Genomic DNA, 12927 nt, shown 5'->3' on the forward strand with positions numbered 1-12927 from the left:
CGCGGTCTGGATTGGATCGGTTTCGAAAGCAAAAATTATCTGATCTAATTCCTTTAGTTTGATAATGTAATCATCCATTCGCTTTGGATATTTTTTTCAAATCCAATCCAATTTTATTCGATTAATTCGGTTATCGATTTTTCGGTTAGGTCATCATAGTTTGGACCCCTATTTAAAACTGTATTATGCAACTTTTTCTTTTTGGTAATATTATGCAAGATTTTAATTAATCTGTAAAACTGTGGTTCCTAAATAATTAACCACGTCACTTTAATCCTAATAATTTCATCTGCTACAAATTAAAAAGTACGACAAACTTAAACATTAGTAAATTATAATTATTTTTATAAGTAAATGCTAAGTGCAAAGTATTAAGTCATTAATTCCGGGGTAGAGGAAGAAATTACTACATAATTATGCTAGAAAATGTGCTAGCGCATTGATACAAATTTTTTCTGGCGTCTTGCACGCGTATCATATCGTCGTGTGCAAAGCTGACCCATTTTAGTATATTTTTAATAGAATTTTTTAGAAATATTTTTTTTAAAAAAATATTTGCTTTGTTCTTTTCTAACAAGACATTATATTTCACCTTTTTTTTTTGGTAAGCATTATATTTGACCTTTTATAAGAAAATAAATAATCCAATAAAATCAATTTAAAATATAGGAAAATTCTCATTAATTCAAATACAAAAGAATTCTTGTTAATTTGATATTGAATTAACTTAGAAAATATTAATATGGATAAAAACCCAAATCAATATTGCTTAATTTTAATTAAGGGAATAAAGTTTCTAAAGTTACTTTGAAAAAATTTGTCTAATATTTACCAAAATGATATAATTTTGGGTTGAAAAATAAAAAAATTAGAAAGATAAAGACTTTTGTAACCCTGAAATAAATTAAAATTACAAACACATCATGAATTTCGTCCCAAAATAATGTAGTTTCGGTGAAAATTAAACAAATTTTTCTAAAATAATTTTAGAAAAAATGAACCCATTAATTAATATTGAAAATATTAATATTAATTAATTTTTAAAATAATCAATAAAAATATAAAAACATAACAATATAATAAAATCAATAATATGCGCTTGAATTCTACATGGACCACGAAATTAGACCAAAAAAGAGTCTATTTTTTTATTATTTCGGGGATTGTTACAGTTATCATCTCCATCAACTATCGTATATATCTTCTCTTTGTTAGGTCAATAAACCTCAAATTCACCCGACCAATGGGTTGAACGCAGTTATGTGAATCTAGTAAAAATAATATTATCAAAACTCTAAGGGCTTTTTGACTCTTGTGCCATTCGTTAATTAATTAATAATTATTTTGTCCTTTATCCAAAAGTATCTACTAATCGGTCCCTCTTTAATCAATTATCTTGAAGATTTAATCAATTAAATGATCAAAACTAGAAGAAAAAAAATGGTTGACTTGAAGATTTATTCGATTAATTCTCCCTCTTAATCAATTAAATATCTCTCTTAATTGATTTAATCGATTAAAACTTATATTTAATCGATTAAATATTCCAAAAGAGCGTGAAAGCATTGATTGAACGAGACAAACACGATATTGGAGGTTATTTGAATTTAATGTAATAGGAGTTGATTGCGATTTGTATTCAATTGGAGCTGATTGCGTCCTATTAAATACAAAACACAATCAGCTCCTATTAAATACAAATCGCAATCAACTACTATTACATTAAATTCAAATAACCTCCGAGGAAAACTGATTGAAGATTCTACTAAGTATTTTTATGATGAATATGCAAGACGGGAACGGTTCGTTGTTCGTACTATATCAAAAGGAAAGTAACAAAATCAGTTCATGTAAATCAATCCAGTTTCCAAGAATCGTTTTTCTTTTGTTGGTTTCTTTGTTTGTTTGGTTATCTATGCTTGTTGATTTGCTTTTTCTGCATGGAATCTGCTTTTGTTTATGGAGGAGATTTGACCTGTGTGTCTGTAGGGAGATTTAATTGATTAACTTGAAGATTTAATTGATTATATCTTCAAGTCAACCATTTTTTCCAGCTTTGACCATTTAATCAATTAAATCATCAAATTAATCGATTAAAGAGAGACATATTGATATATAATTTTGAATAAGAGATAAAATAGTTATTAATTAATTAATTAATTTTGAAAGACTAAGTTTTGATAATAATAAAGTATAATATGACTCAACAAGTAAGCTAGAAATGGAAGACATAAATTTAAAATGCAGGATAATGCAATAAGTCACAGCTACAAAATCAAGGCAATATGTAAAAGGCCAAGCAAAATTCAAAAAATAGAAAATCAACCATGAAAAACCAAATGGATTTAACTGATTTACCGACTGAGAAACAAATGTGCTCCATTTAAAAAATCATTGTAAATTGTAAAATACCTTTTAATGGAAAAAATTTATCCATCCACTCCACTTTAGACTCGCTACCCCATTAGTAATAGGGAAAAATGTTTATCCTTTTAAATAACACAATTTATATCCTTTCACTCTCACAAAGAGGTAGGACCCACACCTTTATTTTTTTTGTCAACTCTCTCTCCTTCTTTATCTATCTCTTTCTCTCTCTTAAAATGACACAACTTTACATCCTTTAAAATGTCACACACTTTACCCTTAGTAATATTAAGAGATTAGGTTGTAATATGGCGGAACCTGACACGCCAGAAAGAATGACCATATTTTGTCACATGACATAATTTTGATTGTCAATGCTAATTCCTCTTTTATTACTATTTTTTATTTCACATAAATTATACTAAATTGGTACTATTATTTTAACAGTAAATTAAAAATTAAAAAATAAATTGATTTAGTTAAATAAAAATTAATAGTGTAAATAAATGTAAATAATTTCTATTTATCTGTTATAATTGATCTATTAGGCCTCTAGTCATTAGGTATATTAAAGGGCCACTAATTTGAATTTTTTAAGGAAAAAAATACTTTTAAAAAAAAAAAACATGTCTAAAAAATTCAACCATAGTTAAATAAGTTTTTCATAAACAATATACTTTTTCATAAAAAGAAACAAAGTATTTATAGCAAAAATCGATATTTTTTGTTTTGGTGAAATATTATTATTAAAAATTAAAACTACACAAATTAAGTTCTTTTTTTTTCCTGGTGATAAGTTTATTAATTCTCTGTTAAAGAGTTTGACTATTATTACCTTCTACTTTTGTTTTTTAACAATCGTTCTTTTCCTTATTATATTAAAATCAAATTAACAGTTACAAAATAACATTAAATTAGAACAATTAATTCAATTTTCATCTAATAATAACAAAATAATTATATAAAGTGATTAGCGTAAAAAAGTTACAAGAACAACCTACCCTATTATTATCACCTGAAAGCCTGAAAGTTTCACTTTTACTAACAACAAAAAGGTCGAACCTGAAGATTTAATTTTAGAAGCATAACTTGTGTTCAAAATCTAAGCAGTGAGATGGAAAAGAATTGTCCTTTCAAAAATTCCAAAATAAAAATAAAAATTAATGACAGGTGAGAACATGACATAAAAATAATTATTTATCCTATATTTCATCCCAAGGTGGGATTTACATGAGTACTTTGCCCGAGATATCACATTACATCCGATCAACCAATGACGCATGCTCAGAACAATTTTAATGGTAAACAAACAATGCGATATTACAGATACAGGCACAAATTTGATTCCAAAATGGACCCAACCGAACAAGTTACTACCACCATTAGTTGAGTTGGATGAGAGGAGAACGTGGAATAAGTGATGGTTTCAACTCCTTGACATCAGAAATTTCACATGAATTATTTTCCCGGAATTCCTCAAGAAGGGCGTCAATTGGCAAGGATCGAAGAGACTCTATTGTCCCCTTACTCGGAACATCAGGCTCACATCTTATTGGTGAGGTACCACTAGGCTCATAGTCCTGCAAGACAAAGAGGTAGCAAAATGGGAAAAAATGTTACTCTTCCTATTTAATAATAATATTTATATTTGATCTTCCGAGAAAAAAAAAAGAAGACCAAGTCAACCTACCCTATACTGCTGCTGAAAAGTTTCGCATGCCTTGTGTTCAATGGAAGCAGCTTGGCCAGCGTGATCCTCTCTGAACGTCTCAAGTGTATTTGCATGATTGCTCACCACATCTAACACGCCAGATATGGACTCCCGCTCTTGTGCAGACGCGACTACAAAAATACCCCAACAAAGAAGGACCTCACATGAATGCAAAATATATAAGAAATATTTTAAACAAAAAATAAAAATAGTGAGGTATTGGTAATGCAGAGTCCAGTAAATGTTTGTTAAACTGTTTTAGCTAGGGTATTCGCATGCATTATTTAATCACATAAAGATATTTGGAAGTAATAACAATCACTCGAATTCATCTGCAACTGGTAATTTTTGCTGCAATATACTGTTAAATCAAAGGACCAAGATCCAGAACACTACTCACCATCAAACTGCTCAAGAAGATCCTCACTGTTCTCTGCCACATCCTCCTCTGCTGCAACTCGCGCAGAATCGATCTCCATGACATGTTGCTCATTGCTATCAGAAGCATTCCTGTACAAAGTAATTGATATCACTTCGCATGAAACCTATTAATGAGAAGACTACTTAAGTATTTTAAGAAAACAGTGAAACCCTTCATCAGTAACCCAAGCATAAACTTGGGCAAAACCAAAACCATATAACACTCCCTCCCCGCCCCCATCCCCAATGAACCTCATTTTTGGTAGACACGGGCAGCCAAGACATTCTTATTACAATGAATTCACCTCACACCTGATAAGTGACAGTGTTGCAGATATATGTTTGGTCCCCATCTCATTGACAGCCTCATGCGTCCTCTTTGAATGATCCAAAGCCGATTGAGAAGTATTAACACTAAAGGATTCAAAAAGAGATTGTTAGACTGTGAGAGGATCAAGAGTTGAAGACCAAGAAAACTTGGAGAAATAACACTTACCTCTGCTGCAGGAGTACCTCCATTCGACAATGCTTTGCTGCAGAATAATCAGCAGTGTCTTTCGCATCCTTTTCTGCTTGCAAGCAAAAGGCCTGCCATTTCCTTTTTGCATGGGTCACAATATCTCCCATTGAAGACACATGTCCATCCAAGAATGACTTGTTCATGATTCCACTTTCTCGAAGATCAACAAGCTTCGCGTCTACCTGCAAGACCAACCATGAATCCATGACGACAATTAAATTGACAGAAGCAGAAACACATAAAAATCGCCCCCCGCCACACACAAAAAAAAAATAAAAAAATCAACCATTAGGGCTCAAAAAATAAGAAAGAAATATGACAAAAAAACACCCAAAACTGACCAGATCCTTTTGACGACGAATGTGATTAGAAACTAAACTAGTCATATCAGCAATAAGTTTCTCTGTATCAGATCTTGACTGCTCCTGTACAGAATAAAATAAGATGTCCACATCAGATGTCAACAACCATAACCATCTTTCAAACATACACGTTAATATTACATCATAACCTCATAAACTTTCTTAAACTCAGCAATGCTCTTCATTTGCACTTGGTCAGCCTGTGATGCATAGTCTTCAAGCTTTTTTGATTCTTCGAAAAGCTTATCCACAAATTCTTGAGAGCTCTCAGAGATATCATTTATTTGTTCAACGCTGAGATTGAATCTCTTTCATTTACAATACACAGAACAAAACACAACCAAAAGTAGATAAAGAACATCAGTCAGGACAAAGAACATTGAAGTAAAGTATAGAGAGCTGTACTGAAAGATAAACGAAAAATACAAAGAATTGACTAAATTGTTAAAAGTAATAATGAGAAAGACTGAAGTAAAACTTGAAGCACATACATGTCTTAGTTCCCTTGCAAAAAGTGCCAATTCATCCTGCTGAGTTGAAAGAGAACTTTGGAGATCATCAAATATTGAACCAGCTTCAGTGGCCTCAGATGCAAGAAACTGATTCACCAGGAATAAAAAAAAATTCTATTAGAGTTGGAAAAAAATTTGAAAAATGTACAAAAGACATTAATATAACATACTTCTTCAATAGAATGACCATTGGAGGATATAACAGATGATAATTCCTCCAAGGTAGCATCAGAGCTCGCCTTATGCAAACGCACAACATTTTGCACTGCCTCAATATGAGATATGTACAAGGCTCTTAGAGATGTCACTTTCTTTTTCAAATCAATAACCGCCTGCAGACAACAAGGGGATTGAGAGAATTTTAAAAATAAAAGATAACAATAAATGTAACACCACTACAAAAAGCAAAAAAAATAATATAAAAAACAAAAAAACTAAGAAATGTGGATCTTAAATGAACAAAAAGCCCAATAGAAAAAGGATTCGAGAAATTGGATGAAACCGTGAAAGAAGGTCAACAACAAGAACAACTGCATTGGATATTTGATGCACGCACCTTATCATGAATGCCCAAAAAAGAATGACAGAGCTTCTCCACACATTGTAGTTGTTCGATCTGTTCAGACAGTGATGTTGCAACAGTGTTGCAAAGAGAACCAACCTGCTGGGCGAGCTCCGCTTGAAAATTGTTTACGACAGCTCTGTTATCCGAGTTCAATCTATCTTCTCTACCTATATAATTACCAGACATAAATAAGGTATTTAATACTTCTTATATTTTTAGTCAATCAAGCAGATAAAAGAATAAGGCATCCTACCAATTTTCAAAAATAATGAAGCATTATCCTCGAGAGCTTTCTCCAAATCAGCTCGTAAAACACATGCTTGATGAGCCAGAGCATTTTCTGTCACACATAATAAATAATATCTTAAAGCAACGTTACAAGAGAAACAATCATAGAAACATGATCATGCAATGCATACCTGCTTTTCTCTGCTCAGATATGATGAAGTCTTTTTCTTTCAGGGTAAACTGACATTTCCTTAAATCTTCCTCTTTGTTGGCAAGCAACTTATCAGTCTTTTTCAAGTTTTTCTGTGTGGTTTAACATCTTTACCTAATAAGCAAGCGCATGTATAATTTCACAGCAACAAAGAACAAAAACTTCGATAACTCACCTCAGTAGTATCAAGTTTGTTGCTCAAATCAGAGCATTGCCGAACTTGATCAATGTATTTGTTTTGCAAATCCTCAAGTTGCTGGTTGTAACAAAAAAATAATTCAGTCATAACAAGAACAACAAGCAGGCGCATTGCATCTTCTACAGATAATAGTTTTTCAAGAAAGCAAACCTTCTGATGTGCTTCTATTGTGATCCCCATCTGTTCAATCTGATCTGACATAGCCTAAACAGAAGAAAAGCATATGCATCAATGGAAGGGCCTTAGAGAGTGGCTTTAACAACCAAACAAATTTATACTTACACCTACCAATGAACAACAATAAAAATAACCATGCTAGGAAACTAGAAATGTCCAAGGCACTAAATAAAAATTGTCGCTGTGATTTCAGCAGCTGAAAGTCACATGAAACAGAACTGCTGTTCTTAATGAATATATGTTGAATTATTCATATCGCAACAGAAAAACAACAGACAAAAAGGAAGATAGAAACAATAACCTTTTTTTCATTCTCCTCCTGATAGTATCTTTCCTTTGGAATATACACTCCATTTTTCTCACGTGTAGCATACACCTCTGGTCAAGTCAGTAATTTCATGGACCATAAGACACATAAGCAAGAAATCTAAAGAACCCAAGTAAATCTTAATTTAGCAAATAAAAAACCACAAAAATACGAAGCAACTCACCCGCCTTAAGGCGTTCGATTTCACCGTAAAGATCCTTGATAAGTGTTGATTTCATCATTTTTTGATTAACCTAAAAAAAATAGAAAAGAAAAAGGAGGTGAAAAACAATGCTTAAGGCACGGCAATGAATCATATTAAAGCAAAATGAAAAACATCCTCACATCTTGCGCATCTTATTCTAAAGAAAAATTGTCAAACCAGAGAAGCAAACTTGTTAAGTAGCAGATCCTTTCTAAAAAAGAAAATGACCCTAAAAGCACTCAAGTTGCCCCAGCATGCTTGAACAAAATGAATCGAAAGAACCAATATTTATAAGATTTTGATAACATAGATAATTAAGCTTCATCCCAACAATGGATCAAATAGAGCAATCAAATCAGTCCCTCTGTTCGAGACTTTCATTATAAACAATTTTATTAAACATTTAGCTATACATATGTTATCATGAATGCACATTGCACAATACAAATGGGATCAAATACATGGTTCATAAAATCTCTTTGAAAAAGTACTATGATCATATTCACAAGAAATATTTGGAAGATATATGACTAAATACGCATAAAATTGTCAAATACTAAGTCATCCAATCAACAACAAACCTCGGGTTTATTTCTAATGTTCTTTGCCCTGTGTGCATAATCCAGTGTGCTCAGAGTTTCCTCTAGGCAATGAACAGCAGGAGACACTGTCGCTATAATGCATGTCTTGGTTCTTCCCCCAAGTGAATCACGCAGTAAACGCGTCAACTTGCTATCCCTAAATACCAACTTACCCATGTAAGCATACAAAGAAAGGGATAACGTCGTAGATACAGAGAATTAAACAATGTCAGGAGCCCAAAAATAAAAACCTGTAAGGGATGTGACCAAGGTGCTCCACAAGTGCATTGATCACCCGCCCTAAAGTAAGCAAACTTTTATTAATTTCCCCAGCTTCTCTTGCACGACCCTAACAAACATTACAAAATTCAACTAATATTAAAATTACTACTTATTAGGAAATTCCCAGGGTGTATGGCGTACTAAACAAATGTTATGCTCATAATGTATTACCTCCCTAGCTCCAGAACGAGATATATTTTCTGAGCCAGCTAGATCCACCAAATTCAGTTTACCACATTTTATTAGTTCTTCACCTTCTGGGGTTGCTTCCTTGATGTGGATTGTAATTGAAAATAGTGAATGTGACCGACTGAAAAGAAAAACCGAATTTCAGTATAAGATCGAAATCTGATTTGACAAGGTGTCAATTAAAACAACAAAGTAGCAACAGTTACCTGGACTGCTTGTTCAATAACGTTTCCGCAGTTCGCCGTTTGGAAGACCCTCTTTCAAGAAGAGTAAAAATCTCACTAGCACTTGTTACAATTTCTTCCTCCAAGCCTCTTACAAGAACTCCACCTTTACCATCCTCCATAAGAGGAAGCTGCTTTTTTTGCTTCTCCTCCAAAGAAACTTTTGAAAGTTCCTCTGGGGCAAGCAAATCAGTGATCTCTTCGTTATACAATTCTAAAAAGGTGACTTTCACACTATATTCAGCGTTCTGGCTCTCAAGAGTGTCAAAAATCTGCTTAACAGCCCTAGGAATGACTCCTGCTCCTGGAGGCAACTCTCCATTGGGCCCACTCTGTGGTAGAATCATCAAATGAAGTAAGTAACTAAGATGACTGATTTGTAACACTTGGTGAATGATTATGAGATAGAGTATAGACACCAAATCAATACCTTTGACCTTTTGCATTCCCCTTCCATAGTGTAGGTTTTTCCCGTACCAGTTTGACCATATGCAAAAATGGTACAATTAAATCCCTCTAGAACTTCATTCACTATTGGAGTAACAGCTTGTTCATAAAGATCTTTCTGCTGAGCAGAAGGACCAAAAACCTTACAGAACATACAATTGAATATATTACAATATGCATTTCTATTAACTCAAGCTTGCAATTACAATACATCGAATCTGAGACACAATGAAACTCGAAATTATAACAATTAAAGAGTAAGCTAGTCCTGATAAACACAAAAGTGAAATTATTAGAAACAAGTAAAAAGAAAAACCTTATCGAAAGTGAAAACCCTGTCGATATGCTTGCCGGCAATGTTCTGAGACACCGCTACTTCTCTGTTGTATTCACTGCAAGTCACAACTTGCGGCGCATTGCTCCGTAACTCCTCGTCACTAAACGGCCTGCAATACATAAACGTAAGAGTTCGAGTTCCATAAGAAGTTCAAATGCGGAAAAACGAAGAAAATTCAAAATAATAATAATAATAATAATAATAATAATAATAAAAGGAATACCTGCAACGGAGGAGAACCTGAACATTGACGCCCTTCTCTTTCCCAGACATTTTCGATTTTTATTTATTTATTTTTAATTTTTTTTGGGTGTTAGATCTGTTCCTGAAAATTGCTTCTCTCTCTGAATGGATGTGAGAGCGGGGTTGGAGGGGGTGGTGGGTTTGAGATTTGAATTTTTGAAAGCCGCTCTTCCCTTTTTCTTATTGGCTATATATCTACGGCTCAGCGATTCGGTACCACGATCTAACGGTGTTCCAGTCCACCTTATAGTTTGACCATTTTACCCCTGTCGTTCGCCTTCTTCTTTTTTAACAATTTATTAACTGGACTCAATTGGGCTACCGAAACAAATAACAATCAGCCCAACTCTTTAAACTTGGACTCTACGGAGAAGAGCCCGCCTCGTGTTTTTTCTTCAGCTTGAAAAAAGTCAACTGACTATCTTACACGGAGAAGAGCCCAATGCTTATTCATCCAATCTAGTATTATACAGTCCATTACCAAACACTGGATAGTATTATCTTACACAATATATTATCTTATACAATATCATGTCAAACGCTGTATAGTATTAAAATTTAATCAGGCCTTCTACTATCAGGGTTTATACTATCATATCTTATCTTATACATCACACCAAACAGACATTTAATGTATAAAATGTGTAGAACGAAAAAAAAGTAAGGAGCTGGTAATTGACCAGTTACATAAACATGGCCATGCATGAAATACATGAATAGTTTAACAAAAAAAATATTTCTGAGTTACTGTAGATAAGTTATCTGCATTTACTCTCAAAACGATGTCGTTTTGGAATTGAAATATTAAAAAATTATAAAGATTATAATAACCCTGAAATAAATTAAAATTATAAAAATATCATGATTTTCACCCAATATCACCGTGACTGTACTGGGCTCAAACTCATTAGCCCTTGGTATAGCGCACTTGAGCAATTTGCAAGTTTAGGAAGATTAAGTGATCACAACTCTTCAAGGAGTACCCACATGTGTGTTTATTTTGTCTGCATTCTTATTTCAAGTATAAAGTTCTTCACCATGATCAAGTGGGAAGACCACCCCTGAATACAAGCATGAACATTAATAAAACCTGTCAGGTGGATTCGCGAGAGAGAGTAATTTGTATGGCTTTCTTTCGTGCTATTGAAGGTAAATATTTTCGATGTAGTAATTTTAATAATTGTTGCAAATATAGATAATAATTTTAATAATTTTTTTATTTTTTTTTTATAACAAATATAGATAATAATTTTAATAATTTTTTCTTTTTAATGATTGTAGTAATTGGTTAAAGCTTTGCAGCAAGTTTATAACAATTTGAGGTTGAATTTTTATCGCTAGTATGAAATTAGTATATACCATTGTAATATTTTTCATTTAATTTAGAATTTTAATATAATGATAGATGTATCATGCATATTTATTTATTTGTTCAAGTTATTTTGATTTAGCTTATAATCCTTTTTTAAAAGTAACATTATGATATTTATGTCTATGTGATGATTGTAGTAATTGATTAAAGTCATTTATCGTAAATATAAACACCATCTATTGTGGCTAAATGGAATTAATTTCATGTTTCCAAATATTTAAAAGGCTTAAGGAAACAGTAAACCTTGATTAATTACATTTCATTAAAAGACAAATTTATTTACTTGATTTATTTTGTTTTATTATTTATTTTAGTCATTTATTTTGTGCAAATCTCAAAGTCTATGTGAAATTAATATCCTTTTTTATTATATTTATCTAACTGTATTCCCAGCTTTTAATATTTTCCGGTGGCAGCTAAACACCTTATTCCTTTTTGATGAAAGAAAAATAACCTTCCTAAAAAAGGAGGAGGAGAGGAAAAGGAAATGGAAATAAGAATAATAATCTTCATTATTTGGCTTTATTACATATTTACATGCATTTTTTATTTTATTGATGAAAACCAAACAAATAGATGGAATTTATTTATTTATTTTAGATGATACCAAATAAATGAAGTGACAGGTCCCCACTTTTTCATTCATTTATGTAATTTTGTATTATACCATATTTCCATTTGTGCAATACCAAACGTATCTTTAATGAACGGTGTACTTTCTTCTCATTTGAACTAGGGTTTTTGATAGGCACTGGGCATTTAATTTTGTCAACTACCTTTTCAATGGTAACCATCGGACGCAGGGCATTATGGCTTTTAATATAACAAAGCAGATGTGTTCATTTAAAAAAATTAATACTTTATGGATATCAGCTACTCGTCTTAATGTATGGATTACATACGGTTGAACCTGGTACTTGATGAGGGTTTGGGTTATGGTATGCTCTGTGAGATGATAGTTGATGTTGTGTGAAAGTGTTTGGGTTGTTTGAGGAGATTGAAGGAGGTACTTAAAAGGTACTACACCCAAATCAGTTTATTACTCAAGTTGTTCAGGTTTACATGGACTTAGTGCCTTTGTATTTATAATAGATGGATGCCTTGCTTAAGTCGTCTTTGTATGGCGGTGTTTATTTCTACTAGTGGAAAATGATAACTTTCACTTATAGATTATCAGATGGTCAGGCTAAACCCTTATAGATATCATGGCAAGCTAGTGTTGTCCTTTAGTTATTGGTTCAAGTAGTAGCCAAGTTGTCTTAAGTAGCTTATCTAGTCAAGTTCACTTGTTTGACCTGCTGGTAGCATGTGTCAAGAGAACGCGAGATGTTCAAGTTACGTGGGATAAATTTGTTCGCTTAATGGTTAAGCAATGGTTTTCTGGACTTGTTGGGTCTTTTATGAATTGGACTTTAATCTCACATAAGTTAGGTCTAGATCAAATAGTATTGAGTTTTTATGTGCTTGC

General features: G+C 32.5%; 1 protein-coding gene across 2 annotated transcripts; it reads right to left on the reverse strand.

The window, feature by feature from the left end:
• Nucleotides 1-3749: 3749 nt before the first annotated feature.
• On the reverse strand, nt 3750-10180 carry LOC133309896 (kinesin-like protein KIN-5C). 2 transcript variants are annotated; one of them, XM_061510760.1, is made up of 23 exons: nt 10068-10180; nt 9824-9953; nt 9491-9649; nt 9043-9392; nt 8819-8957; nt 8617-8714; nt 8366-8522; nt 7764-7833; nt 7574-7650; nt 7246-7299; nt 7072-7152; nt 6877-6988; nt 6711-6797; nt 6449-6624; nt 6063-6224; nt 5872-5979; nt 5530-5688; nt 5360-5443; nt 4995-5200; nt 4811-4912; nt 4479-4588; nt 4058-4209; nt 3750-3947 (listed from the first exon to the last, which is right to left on the reverse strand). In XM_061510760.1, exons 1-23 carry the CDS (start codon nt 10115-10117, stop codon nt 3750-3752), a joined length of 3021 nt encoding a protein of 1006 aa, XP_061366744.1. In that variant the 5' UTR covers nt 10118-10180. The 2 variants fall into 2 exon arrangements, with proteins under 2 accessions (XP_061366744.1, XP_061366743.1); XM_061510759.1 differs by having other exon boundaries at nt 7072-7299.
• Nucleotides 10181-12927: the final 2747 nt, after the last annotated feature.

Source organism: Gastrolobium bilobum, unplaced genomic scaffold (genome assembly GCF_033153095.1).
Source record: "Gastrolobium bilobum isolate Gb01-03AN ecotype WA unplaced genomic scaffold, APGP_CSIRO_Gbil_v1 utg6679, whole genome shotgun sequence".
Lineage (NCBI taxonomy): Eukaryota > Viridiplantae > Streptophyta > Magnoliopsida > Fabales > Fabaceae > Gastrolobium > Gastrolobium bilobum.